This window comes from Triturus cristatus, chromosome 1_1, assembly GCF_964204655.1.
Source record: "Triturus cristatus chromosome 1_1, aTriCri1.1, whole genome shotgun sequence".
Lineage (NCBI taxonomy): Eukaryota > Metazoa > Chordata > Amphibia > Caudata > Salamandridae > Triturus > Triturus cristatus.
In genome coordinates, this window is record NC_140579.1 from 147,837,077 (window position 1) to 147,851,869 (window position 14,793).

The 14,793-nt window shown below is 42.8% G+C and overlaps 1 protein-coding gene across 6 annotated transcripts in view; it reads left to right on the plus strand.

Moving 5' to 3' along the window:
- SYNGAP1 (synaptic Ras GTPase activating protein 1) overlaps positions 1-14,793 on the plus strand; it is a 1,959,930-nt gene that overhangs the window by 1,754,677 nt on the left and 190,460 nt on the right. For 4 of the 6 annotated variants that reach the window (XM_085623761.1, XM_085623749.1, XM_085623769.1 and 1 more), the window contains 3 exons: positions 2,155-2,391; positions 3,587-3,791; positions 4,594-4,772. In XM_085623761.1, the coding sequence (XP_085479887.1) occupies positions 2,155-2,391; positions 3,587-3,791; positions 4,594-4,772 (621 nt within the window). The remainder of the gene's footprint in view (positions 1-2,154; positions 2,392-3,586; positions 3,792-4,593; positions 4,773-14,793) is intronic. The other 2 variants (XM_085623752.1, XM_085623772.1) reach the window with 1 other exon arrangement.

The following is a 14,793-nucleotide window of genomic DNA, read 5'->3' on the forward strand; positions in this document are numbered from 1 at the left end:
GGAAATTGCACGATGGATTTCAACTGCAATACAGTTTTGTCATCAGGCGGCAGGAAAGCCGTTGAATGCACGTGTCCGTGCTCATTCTACAAGAGCAGTGTCCACCTCCACTGCTTTATTTGCTGGAGTACCTAATCAGGATATCTGCAGGGCTGCTACCTGGAAGAGTACGCATACTTTCACCAGACATTACTGCCTTGATGCCCCTGCAGAGAAAGATGCGGCAGTAGGACAAGCAGTACTGAGGAACCTTCTCCAATGACAGTGAGCCCTCTTTACCGACCCTCCTTCCTTTTTTATTGGTTACATATGCACATTTTTATTGTTGTATATTGTATTATATGTAATTTGGAAAGTGTTTTTTCTGTGTGTGTTGGTATATAAAGACCGCTTTTATCGAGCTACATATATTCCCTTGTACCAGGTCTTGGGTAACAAAAAATGTGCTATGTTTTACTGCTCGCTGTTCTGATTCAGGCATGTGAATCTATGAAAGCTCCAATACTGGAGTAAGAAAACAAGTTACTTACCTGTAACTGTAGTTCTCCAGTATTGGAAGCTTTCATAGATTCACATGCGACCCACCCTCCTCCCCGGAGTGGCTCACCTTGGATTTAGCACAAAAGGGGTCTAGGGCGCAAGTGCACGAAAATCTGAGGGGCAGACGGTTCTCTCAGGAGGGTTCTGGAGGGTGAGGAGCTCTGATTGGTTCAGGAACAAGTTTGGTCTCTTTTACATAACGAAGGTTGTGGGTTGCAAAAGGGAAATGGGCCTAGGCCTCTTTTCAGTTTGCTATCCAACTAAACATTGCTTTTTTATATACCGGAGACTCCCGTCTCTACAACGGGGGATGATTCAGGCATGTGAATCTATGAAAGCTTCCAATACTGGAGAACTACAGTTATAGGTAAGTAACTTGTTTTCATATAGCCATCAACCTGAAATGCTGCTTTTGGAATTGACATTTACTTCATATTGCCATATTTTATAATTGTGTATACAATTTTGTTTTTTGTTTTTAATCCTTGAATTTTATTAAGTATCAACATGATGTTTGTATGTTACGGTTTTAATTAACTGTATAATAAAAGTACTGAAGGGCACTGCTGTACTACGTTTAAGACAGCACATGGTGTAGCAACAGGGGATGCTATTGAAGAGCACTAGGTGTCTGGACCGCTGCAGTAGTCGCATCAGTGGACACCCAGACCTAGCACTGTGTATGACTTTGATACGTTCCCTGGACGTCTTGTTGCAATGACAGTCATGGTGCCCCCGTCATGATGAGTGTCATAGAGATTTGATTCTCTTGACTTCTGGCTGGGATGAGTGTCATAGTTGCCCCCTGATGTGTTCAGTGTGTAAGGCTTCCAGCTAACTTGACTTCTTTTTGGGATGATAGTCATCTTCCACCAGCCTTCTTGACTGTCACAAGGTTCATGTTCCCTTTTTGAACTAAATGTGTGAGGAAATCTATTCTCTCATTGTTTCATGAGTGAAACTGCAGGTAGTGAAGTTTGTTCCTGGAGTAAGGTAACTGTGATTCTCTTCCAGGGGATACTAATCATTAGTCATAAGCACTGAATAATCCCCGCCCACGTGCGGGACCCCGGAGCATATATAAAAATACATATATATGTAGTCTATATGAAGTCTTAAAGGCAAGGTGCCAGTTTTTTTTATAGTAGTGTGATTTTTTCTTCATCCATGCAGCCTATGGGCTAATTGCCTGCTATCACCTATTTCTTTCTCTGAAAATAAAGGGCTGTCTTGGAACACTATTGGAGTGTATGTTCTCTATTACAGTATTTATAGGTGGAATTATTTTCATTCAATGAGAAATCCATGTAATTTTGTCATATTAACCTATTGGAACTATAATAGGCTGCATGTTTATGTATGTATACATGTATATATGTATGTTTTGCAAGTACTCTGTACTTGTTTGGTTAAACATACACATATATATGTATTTTTATATGTGCTCCGGGGTCCAGCACGTGAGTGGGGATTATTCAGTGCTTATGACTTTGATGAGTATACCCCTGGAAGGGAACTAGGATTACAGGTAAGTAACTTATCCTTCATTGTCACTTCCTCTCATCTTCCACCCTTGGGATTTCTGAAACTTTCTTTCTCTTCTCCTCTGTGCAGTGTGTTCCCGAGGGAACTCAAGGAGGTGTTTGCCTCCTGGCGGATGCGTTGCACTGAGCGGGGGAGGGAAGACATCGCTGACCGCCTAATCAGCTCCTCGCTCTTCCTGCGTTTTCTTTGTCCGGCCATCATGTCCCCCAGCCTTTTTGGCCTCATGCAAGAGTATCCAGACGAGCAGACGTCACGCACATTAACACTCATCGCAAAAGTCATCCAGAACCTGGCTAACTTTAACAGGTAAGCCATTTTGGGGTCAAGGATGTCTCCAGGAACCCTATTTGTCACCTCAAACTCTTATTGATCCACAGTCAAGGCAAAAAAAAAACGGCCTTGATTTGTATGTTCCAGTAGCATGGTACAGCTGGTACAGCTGCAGGATTGAACAGTGGGTGTTGGAAATACTGACACTGGTGTGGTATGTGGAGTTTATACTGTGTACATGTGAAAGACAGAGGGCATGGGATTCCTAAACTGACCTAGAAGAGAAACTGGATGAATTTGCACCAAAAGACTTGCACACTCTAGAGGGTACATGGCCATATACACAAAAGGATTTAGCATTTCTTAATGAAGCAAATTGCAATTTCGGGCCCTTAGGAAATGCTAGATTGCCCTTCCTAATGTACAAATGCATTTGTGCGATCTCAAAATGCGATTTCTACTCCATCGCAAATAGGGATTTCCTATTTGGGATTTCCTAAGCATATGTACAAAGCATTTCCTAAAGCGAAATGGGCATTTTGGAAATGCTATTACCATCGGACCCAATCCGATGGTAACCATGTACACTTTAAAAAAAGCACCCCAAAAGGTTTTTCTAAAGTGCCATGGAGTGTGCACATGCCCCGAGGTCATTGGAGCACTTTACACGAGCATCTCTTGCATTGGATTGTCATTTAAGGGGAACTAAAAGGGCATAGGTACTAGCTGTTTTGCCTTTTCTAAACTGCGATTTCCTAATAGCGATTGCTACTCCATAGAAATCGCTATTAGAAAATCACAATTTTTGTACATTCCCTTTTGCATTTCCTAAATTGTGATTTCTTAGCATTCGCTATTTAGGAAATGCAAATTGGAAATTTCTTACATATGGCCCATTGTGTCCTTAGTGCATTGAAGGTCACAGTAAGTGAGTGAAGGCTTTAGGGGCCAGATGAAAGACGTATTTTTGCATGCGCAAACGGGTTTGTGACCCGTTTGCACGTGCAAAAATACGTAAGGGCCATGTACAAACCCTAATTAGCGAGTCCAAACTTATTTGCGACTCGCTAATTAGGATTTGCGACTCGTTTTCTTTAGTCCACCCTCTCCTTCAGATCTGTTTTTCCTAACTTTTTGTGCCTGTCGCCAGGCCTCAACCTCGGCCCCAAAGGGGTAAGGAGGTGCCTGCTCTGCAGTATTTCTGCACTAATCTTGCTCCATGTTCTCTCAGTAGGTTTGGCAGTAAAGAAGAGTACATGTCCTTCATGAATGAGTTCCTCGAGTTGGAGTGGGCGAGCATGCAGCAATTCCTCTATGAGATATCCAACCTGGACACCTCTACGAACAGCAGCAGCTTTGAGGGCTATATTGACTTGGGTCGGGAACTGTCCACACTGCACGCTCTGCTCTGGGAGGTCATGCCGCAACTTAGCAAGGTAAATTGAGCAGAATGGGATCCGGGTGAGGGAGCACGTTAGACACAAAAAGTACCTTGGTCAACAGCCCTTAGTTCTATCCTAAGAGATCTTCACAGGTAAGGCAGGCGATGATAACGGACAGAGCACAGCCGGGAGGGGTTTCTGGGAATTTGGAGACAGGGGCCCTCACACCCCAAAAAAGGCACAGTAAAAGAGTGAAAATCCCTTTGGCAATGACTGAGGTCAGGTCACTAAGACGGTATTAGCTTATTCACGTAGGCGGCCTTGCTCAGCCATGGTTCTGACTTTCCTGAAAATGAATTTCCTGTACCTGTTTATTTCTCAGAGGAAGCAATGCTGAAACAGCCCATTCACCTTCTTGCGACCTTTTTTCTGTGATCAAATTGTATGTTTCTTTCTTCCTATAGAACAGGAAAAACTTTAAGCTGTTATTCACCTTCTTGTCAACTTATTTTATTGTTTCAGAAATTCATGATAAAATGGGCTTTCTATCCAGTCTTCCGTATGAACGTATTTTGTATCCCTGCCCCTGGATGCCTTGTAACAGCTGTATGTGTGCCTAGGACCATATTTCCTGTTCTTCACTTGCCGGAAGCCAAAAAGAAACTATGTCTTTGACCTATCCTCTTTCAAGATCTAGGTTCCTATTTCTTTCTCCCAGGAATCCAGATGAAATTGGGATCTCTGCTCACATCCACTGCAATGTCATTTCCTGCTTCTCAATCCCAGGAAACTGGACAGAAGTTAGATCTTTATTCCTGGCTTCTGTATGACCTAATTTCCTGTTTCTTTCTCCCAGGAAGCCATGATGAAGCTGGCCCCTTTGCCACGCCTCCTAAATGACATCAGCGTAGCTCTCAGGAACCCTCACATTCAGCGCCAGCCCAGTCACCAGGGTGAACGAATCCCACCCAAGCCCATCATCTTTCGGGGTCCTTCATCTGACATGCAGTCATTCATGGTCCGCGACCTGAACAGGTAAGCGACACGTGGGGACAGTTTCACAAGCCATATTTCAATGAGACTAATTTATTGCACTCTATTGATCATACCATCTTTATCGGCATGTCTGCATCTACCCACTCACCGATTGCACAGTAAAGAGATGGGACTTTAGTCCTTTGCTGAACTTCCAGAGGGAGGTTTCATTTCTCAGCTCCACTAGAAGCTTGTTCCACAATTCATGGCCAAAGGCTGCCAAATTGTAGCCTCTCAAGGTGCTACACCGTATGCAGGGCATAACACATGCAGACCTTGGGTTTCTGGTGGGATTTTATTGGGAGACCATCTGTTAAGGACAATTTGGAGGTAACCATCCTACAAAGACGTACCAGGAAGAAAGTTCAATACAATACAATCTTCTATGCCCAGCCAATGGTATGTTGTGTTATATTTATTCTAAGCACAACATTTATCCCTAAAGGCCCTTTGTGCTTTAGAAGAAAACAAAGACCTCCACTCATCCACATAGAAAATAGAAAAAAATGTTGTTCCGACAGCAAGCAAATGATGTAGCGTTGGGTTTTAAAATGCCAATTTTTTTTATTGCATTCCACCTTTTTCATGTTCTTATCCACTTGTCATGAGACACAAAGAGCTTCCTTAACTAACACCCGCTGTCTTGCAGCAGAAGGCAGAGGTCTTGGGGATAAGCACATACACAGATGCTGAAGAAAGACTTGAGAGAGATTTCTGGTAAATTTACTGGAACTGGGTAATAGAAGGTGCTATTAATCACGCTTATGAGATTTTTTATAACATTTAATTCAAGTATAAGACGTACACAAAGTGAAAATGTAGAAATAAACAAAGCATCTAAATTCACAAATATATACCTGAAATTTAGACACTAACAACTTACATAATTAGAGGGAAAGTTAACTAATTATTGTAGAAAAAACAGAAAAAACAATCATGCGCTAAAAATCGCTACCCCCCCCAAAAAGATAATAATAATAATGTTATGTGTACAAATCATTGAAAGCTGGCCTTCACCAATGCAAATCGTTGAATGTTGGCTATTTGCCGAAATACTTAGGCTGACGTTTCAACCTGTGATACATTCATTACCTTCTTGTATTTAGCAACCACTTGCAAATCCATTATCTGAAGTTCCACCCTCTAGGCCAGGGGGTCTCGCAAACATTTGCCCAGGGACCACAAAGTATGGTCTGTGGTGTGACCCGGGGCCCCAATGATTACAGAAGGGTGGCGGTAGGGGGCTCTGGGTACATCACGGATTGTGTACGGAGGTCTAAAAACATGGTAAATAAACAGGCAAGCATTTATTTGCAGATGAATAAATGCTTGCCTGTTTATTTAACATTTCTTTCTGAATATTAGTGTTCAGCGACTAAGCAGTAGCTAGTGCTGGTGTAAAGGTCAAGAGGGCCCCAATCGGTCCCCGGGCCGTACTTTGAGTAGCACTGCTCTAGGCTGTGCTTCATTTACAGGCTTTCTAAATTTACATTTTTGGACATATCAAGACCTATATTTAAAATTGATGTGTATTTGTGAGCTGGGTGTAAGCGTAAAGAACAGTGCAGTAGGGGTCCGCCTGCCATTACTGAGACCCTATTGTTTTGCCTGACTTCTACGTCCCTACAATTTACTTCAACTACGTTACTGAAGCCTACCTTACATCAGATGTAATATCTATACTTCAATAGTTAAAGGTATGTGTAATTTAGTATTAGGGTTCGATAAAGTCAGTTGTTTTTTTAATTAGTTTATTTTGGTATAGTTTAGGGTCACAATAAGTTTTTAATTAATTTAGTCCAATATATAATTAGAACAATGTAATTTAAATTACTTTAATTGTAGATCATGGTTAGGATTAATAACAACTCAGTATATTGTAATGGTTAGGTGTATGTTCAATATTATAACATTTTACATATTTTGTTTAATTAACTTAAATTACTTTATTTTAATGTTAGGTTTTGGTTAGGGTTAGTATGACATTAGATTTAGAACAGTTAGGATACACATTCAGGTTAGAATGAAATTGCTTATTCTTTATTTAGTGGCCTGAAATAGGGTTAGTGTTAGAATTAGGGTTAATGTTAGTTTGTCTTACATTTGATTTACTTTAATTTAAATCAGGGTTAGTGCTAGGTTTAATTTAACTTACGGTATCCGATAATGTTCAGATTAAAATAAGGTTATTTTTTTATTTAGTTTAATTTAAGGTTATAGTTAGTGTAATGAGTATGGTTTGGCTTAATGTAATAAAAATGTTGGTTAGGGTTAGGATTAATTTGAAGTTGCGGTTGAAAAAAGGGCTTTGAAGTCAACTAAAGGGCAGTGTTAAAACAGTGAATTAAGTAACGGTGAAGACGTGTTGATACCAAGCAGTAATGTGGTTAATGACCTACAGTCAAAGGTGACATCTTGTGACATTTCTTGTTTCAGAATTTTGAATATACACTACTCTTCCTATACAGAAACCAAGTGGAGAGAAGATAAAGGCCTTAAACATAGTTCTCCAGTATTGGGGTATCTTTCATAGATTCACATGCTTGAATCATTCCCCGTCATCGAAGTGGGAGTCCTACGGTACATTAAGCAATGACTTTCACATAAAAGTTAATAGAGAAAATATTCACTTTAATATCTCGTCCTAATCATTAGGAATGGTCCAAACTCCAGCCAATCAGACAACAGCACCCTCTAGAACCCTCTCCACAGAGCCTCCAGGCTCTCAGATATTCTACTGAACGTTGTGTGAAGGGAGTCTCCCTGAGCTCTGCTCAGTACTTTCTCTTGGCCTTCTGAATTTCTTCAGATCTTCAGTTCAACATGTCTTTTTCAAAAAGATCTCTCTTCAGGCATTGTGATTCTTGTAGGAAACTAAGACTTCACTCAGATGATCCCCACAAGAAGTGTATTTACTCCCTTCACCCTGAACATCAGGTAAGAGACTGCAAAATATGCAGGACTCTCTCTCCAAAAACTTTGAGAGATAGAGAAGGACATCTTCTTCTGTGGCTACAGAAGCTTAAAACCAAAGACAATCCTTTATCTGATGAGGAGAGTGATTCCTCACTTAAAACTACAGCATCTAAGAAAAGAGCTAGTGAGGCGGAGCTGGTATCTCCTAAGGCTGCTAAGGTGTTAAAAAAGCATCATCACACCTCAAAACTTAAAGATCAGCCCTCATCTTCAAAAAAAAGAACCAGCCTGTCTTAAGGGTCAGTCTGTGCCCTCTACGCCTTTCTAAAACTGCATCGAAAAGGAAGCAGGCGTCAATGTCTCTCCCTGAGACAACTTTACCTCACAAAAAAGATGCCCCGTCGACGAAAACCTCTGTCGCCACGACTACGATGTCGACTTTCTCCTCAGACTAAGATGATCATGTCATCGGCATCTTATCCATCGACGTTAGTATCTGTGAGGGTGAGAAGAAACTACTTCTGTCAGGACCTTCGTCAACAGAAAGCTTGTCGCCGCTGCGGCTGTCGGCGGTTATCAAAGGCAAGTCTCTCTCTTCGACGCTGTCCTCATCGGCGCAGTCATTGTCAGCGGTAGCCTGGTCGACGGCAGCCTTATCGACAATAGCATCGTCGACGGTGGCTTCGTCAATGGTAGCCTCGTTGACGGAGCAGAAAAAGTTGGATTCAGATCATGGTCGACGAACCTCTTCGACATCAAGACAGTCGACGAAAACCTCATCTATGACATCCTCATCCGTGGTTGCTCAGGCAACGAATCTAGCCACTTCTAACGATAGAATACCATCACAGGAGGTAATATTGCCTATCCACACATCTCCAAGTAAGGTGTCTCCCTGTCTTCCAGAGGAAATTTTTCATTATGGAACAGATGAGGAGGAATCGGAAGACAAGGGTATGTTTGGGGTGGCTCACAGTCTGTCTGACCTTCTCATTAAATGCCAGGATGATGAAGATAAGGACTATGTGAAATCACTAACCAGGATAGGAAAAGTGAACAAATGATCCAAATGCGTTTTTCCCTCGTTTCAAACCTACAGCATATGGTAGCGGATTAATACCGCAGATTCCCTCCTTCAGAGCCGGCATCTTCAGTTCCTCAGATGCCTATTACGCATCCATCCTTGCTGATTAGATCCTCCCCTCTGGTTACTCCAGTACCTGCGGTAACGCAACATCAGGACCAGGAGGCTCATACCACCGATGAGGAGAGAGAAGAGGGAGAATTGGAGGAGATATCCCTTGCTAACAAATGGGATGACTATCAGATCCAGACACCATCGCCTTCCACTCCACCATAGATTCACCACCTGAAGATATAGGGGCTTCCATACCTTCATGGAGAGAGCCGCAAAGAGGTCTCAGCTTCCCATGGTTACTAAGCAGGCTGATTGTTTCCTGTATGATTTCAAGGAACAAACTAAGAGACAGGTTTGCTCTATTCCCATAGTTGACTTCATATGGCAAGAAAGCTTAAAGGTCATGAAAACACCAGCCTCAATTCCGGCAGTCTTGCCTAAATTGGAGAAAAAATATAAGGCTCCGGATAATTCGCCTGTTTGCCTCATCGGGCAACCTAAGCCAGATTCTGTGATTTCGCTCACCGTCATGCCAGAAATCCTGCTTCTCCATTGTCGGCCCCTATGGATAGAGATGGAAGGCGTCTCGACTCTATCGGTAAAAATGTTTCCACCATGGCGCCACTACCCTTAGAACGGCCAATTCTCTTGCTATTTTAGGCAGATGCGACCGCCAAATGTGGTCGGACATTTCACCTTTTATAGAAATGCTACCAGAGGAGTCCAAATATGAGGTTCTCAAAATTCTGCAGGAGGGAGAAAGGATCTCAGTTGAGATCATTGATTGCGCAGTGGATGTTTCTTCCACAGGATTCAAGCAACTGGCCGGTGCTGCAGTCCTGAGGCGTCAGGGCTGGCTAAAGTCTACTTCTTTTAGACAAGTGGTTCAGACTAAGATAATTGATATGCCTTACGATGGTGAATCCCTATTTGGACTTCACATAGATGAAGCCCTTCAGACCCTCACGAAGGACACGGATACTGCAAAGGCTCTTGGTAGTCTACAGTTCAAGAAGCAGCCCTTTCGTGGAGCAAGAGGACTTGGCTCGTCCTCCTTTCGGGGAGGTTATAGCCAGTACCAGCCATATCCGGGTCAAATCAAGGTACCCATCTTCACAACAGCAACAGTCATTTAAACAACCTCTTGCCGCCTCCTACAAACATTACAGAGGAAAGACCGCCTACAGAGGCAGGGATCGCTCCAAGAAGCAGTGACGAACGCCCACTGCCGGCCACAATTTCCACCAATTCCGTCAAATTTGTTGGAAGAATTTCCTTTTTCCCTCCCCGAATGGTCTGCAATAACAACGGACAGATGGGTTGTGGATATAGTTTCCAACGGTCACACTTTTTAAAGATTCCTCCGAACTGCCCTCCCAGAGGTCCTCCTCCTGCTCATCGAAAGGAACTTTTGTCTCAAAGAGAGATAATGTTAAGGAAGGGAGCGATCGAAGTGGTACCAAATTCACAGCGAGGAACAGGTTTCTATTCAAGGTTTTTACTTATAAAAAAGAAATCAGGAGAGTGGCGTCCCATCTTGGACCTTCGTTGCCTCAACACATTTATAAAAAAGCAATCCTTAATGATGTTGTCTCTTCAGGAGGTGCTTCAATTGATAAATCAGGAAGATTTCATGGCGACCCTAGACCTTCAGGACGCCTATTTTCATATCACTGTCCTTCCCAGACACAGGAAATTCTTAAGCTTCAGAGTGGCTGGCAGGGATTTCCAATTCAAAGTCCTACCTTTTGGCCTCCGTTCAGCGCCCCGAGACGATTGCCTCATAAAGGCGAAATCTTTCACAGTGGCAAACAGTCATACTCAAAGATGTCTTTCTCTCTTCCAATCCTTGGATCTCTCGATATATCTCCCAAAGTCTCAGTTAATCCCCTCAAAGATAAGAACATTCTTAAAGGCAACCTTGGACACTCATCAGGCAAAGGCCAAGTTGACAACCTTACTTCGCATAAAAAGTCCACTTCAGTCCGCAAGTACAAATCGCTTCTGGGAATGTTGTCCTCCTGCATTCTCAACTGATGCCTGCGGATGAGACCCTTGCAAGAGGAGCTGGACAGTCAGTTGCTGCAAATTTCAGGATCCTTCGATGATATTATCAGGATAACACCTCAATGAAAGAAGCGCTCCTATGGTGGACTCACATCCCGAACATAGCCGCAGGCCTATCGTTCCTAGTGGATCCACCAGGTTTCACAATAACAATTGATGCATCCCTCAAGGGGTGGGGAGCACATCTAGAAGGACTGACAGTGAAAGGGAAATGGGACGGCCACCAACGAACATTACACATAAACCTTTTAGAGTTGAAAGCAATATTCCTGGCTCTAAAATCTTTCCTCTCAATAATATCAGGAGCTTCAGTATTAATTTAACACAACAAGCATGCATTATTTAAACAAACAAGGGGGAGAAGATTAACTATGCTTTCCCTACAGGCCCAGCAAATTTGCGATTGGGCTATTCAGCACCAAATGACACTGACAGCAGTACATATTCGAGGAGTGGCCAACATCCTGGCGGATTCATTGAGCAGGTCAATTACAACCAACCGCTAATGGGAACTCCACTGGCCAACGCTGGACCACATCTTTCGGTTGTGGGGCAAACCGAGTTTAGACCTATTTGCGACCAGTCTGAACCACAAATGCCAATTCTTCGCCAGTTGGCTACCCCAACAGGGATCGTACGGGAAAGCGTTTTTGATAAATTGGTCAAAGATTTATGCTTACACTTTTCCTCCGATTCCTTTAGTCCCAAGGGTGCTTCGGAAGATGAGGAAAGAACTCTGCCAAATACTTCACATGGCTCCCAGATAGCCTCGCCAATTCTGGTTCACAGAGCTTCTGCTCCTATCAAAGTGCAAACCTAGGTCGTTACGTCCATTACAGAACGTGCTGAGCATTACCCGCAGCCAGGTCTGCCATCCGGATCAACAGCTCTGCGATTAGCTGCTTGGCTCCTGAACACTATGAGTTTGCAGACCTAGTAATACCTGCTGACTGTCGGGACGTCCTGGCTAATGCCAGAGCGCCCTCCACTATCAAGACTTATAAACTCAAGTGGAAGAAATTCTGCCATTGGTGTGCAAGCTCTGAAGTTCACCCTATTCAGACATCGGCGGAACAATTATTGCCTTTTTTCCTACAAGTGGGTAAATCTGGCCTTTCTCATTCTTCTATTAAAGTATTCCTTGCCGCGATTTCCAGGTTTCGACGGCAGAATGGATCGCACTCTCTTTGATCATCAAGTATAATAAAACAATTTCTTAAAGGATTGTTTTGAATGTTCCCTCCAATCAGGCGTCCTCCTCCACCTTGGTATCTCAATGTTGTACTAGCGCAACTTATGAAAGCCCCATTTGAGCTTATTCATAGGGCTGACCTTAAATACATTACATGGAAAACGTCTCTTCTACTGGCTCTAACTTCAGCTAAGCGAGTAAGCGACATACATGCTTTCAAGACTCTGCATCCTTTCCTCCAATTTACTAAAGACTCTGTTATACTTCGGACAAATCCTACCTTTATTCCTAAGGTCCCATCGGATTTTCACTTAAACGAACCAGTCATTCTAAAGACTTTCTTCCCTAATCCACAGACGCCAGCGGAAAGGTCTTTACATTCCCTGGATGTAAAGAGATGTAAAAAAAATCTACTTGCAGACAACAGCCTGCATTCGTAAGGCTGATCAGCTTTTTGTGGCTTATGGTAAAATCAGAAAAGGATATCCGGTCACTAAACAAACTATAGCACTTTGGATTTCTTCTGCAACTCAGTTTTGCCATCAGCATGCGGGCAAACCTCTGCATTCAACAGTGAAAGCGCATTCTACGCGAGCAGTCTCTTCCTCAACAGCTCTTTTTGCCGGTGTGCCTATTCAAGCAGAATTTCAGGGCAGCAACTTGGTCCAGCAGGCACACTTTTACCAAGTTTTAATGTCTGGAAGCTGCAAGCAATGCGGATACAGCTGTGGGACAGGCGGTGATATGTAATCTTTTTCAATAAGGTGAGCCTCTATCCTTCCCACCTTCCTTTATGCTTAACAATGGCTATGGTGATAGTTGATGTCACAGTTTTTTCCATACATATGCATGGTCAATTACTGATGTTTGCTATATCTTTATATATGTAGATATGTTTTAAGGACTATGTATGTGTGTATATATATATATATATATTCACTGAAAAAACCATAGGTTTCACACATGTTATAGTTAGCGGAAATTTTAATCATAAAAAACCATTGAAATTCCCCCGTTATAGTTAGTGCAGGCAACTATAACTCACGCGACCGCAATCCTCTGCTGATGACATATGTGTCTTTATGAAAAAAAAATATTTGTAATATATGTATAGCTAAAATTTAATGGAAGAAGACATGGGCAAATAAGTGTCTAAATACAGTATTAGCATCAGCAGAGGATTGCGGTCGCGTGAGTTATAGTTGCCTGCACTAACTATAACGGGGGAATTTCAATGGTTTTTTATGATTAAAATTTCCGCTAACTATAACATGTGTGAAACCTATGGTTTTTTCAGTGAATTTGCAAGGTTTTTTAAATGCTAATTCCTAACTATAACGTGTGTGAAACCTATGGTTTTTTCAGTGAATTTGTACGGTTTTTTAAATGCTAAGTTACTTTACGCCATTCGTGGCGTGCGCGCCCAGTTAACGCAGTTCGTTCCGTGCGCGCACAGTGAGCACGCGGTGCGCTTCGCGCACCGCGCGCCCACTTTACGCAGTTAGTGCCGTGCACGCACGGTGGTCAGGCGGTGCGCTGCGCGCACCGCGTGCCCACGTTACGCGGGATGGGCCATGTACGCACGATGCGCTTCGCGCACCGTGCGCACATGGAGGACATATTATGCGCTTCGTTGTGAAAGGTAATCATTTATATTTTCATTTGGTCTAAGTATGCCATGCACAAAAGGTGCACTACGGGCACCTTTTGCACACGGGGTGGGGATAATGTGGATATATATTTTTTTTTTATTAATTTTTACCGTACGCGTACGGTAAGCGTAATCGGCGATTTTTCGAAAAAAAATAAAATTGAATTTTTGGCCTTGGGGGTTCTTTGGGGACACCATCATCAATGCTAGGTGGTTAGGAACTGAATACATTGCCCCTTTAGATGTTTTTTGCCTTTGTTTTTGCTGCCTCACTCAGAGTGCGAGAGAGAAAATGGCGGCCGCCGCTTCCTGGTTTCGACCGATTCGCTTGTTTACTTAGATCTAACAGCCAATCAGAATCGCGCTCGCGCACGGCACCGTACGCGTACGGTAAGCTTACCGTAAGCGCACGGTAAGTGCACCGTAAGCTGCCACAGATATATATATTGATTTAAATGCTATTTTCTCAGGATCTACTGAACAGATTTACACCAAACCTACAAAAGGCACTTCCTTGACCTGAGGACTACCTCTCTGCCAAATTTCAAGTAACTCTGTTCAGCCGTTCGGGCTGTAGCTGTGTCTAAAGGTCCTATGGAAAAATGCATGGGAAAAACGCGTTTTGGGACCCCCCTTTTTTCTCAGCCCCCGCTTGACGAATCCCCCCGAGACTTTCAGGGTAGGAGCAAAGCGTAGCGCCGCACCTATTTTGAAAATTTCGCGAGGATTCGTCGACCGGCGCCAAAGTTATTCCAAATAGAATGTTGCGGATTTCCTATGGAAACAGGGTCCTAACTATAACTATCTACTGGCGACCGCCAGTAGATAATATATATATGTGTGTGTGTGTGTGTGTGTTTTTCACATGCTTTATATACATATGAATATTTATGTATGCTATTAGGTATATGATGAAGTTGTATATGTATTAGTTATACGCTTGGTGATGTACAAGATTGTGTACATGGTATTGCAAACCTTTTCATGATCAAACATACCTATGATATGACTTCTATCTATTCGGATTCAAGCATGTGAACCTATAAAAGATACTCCA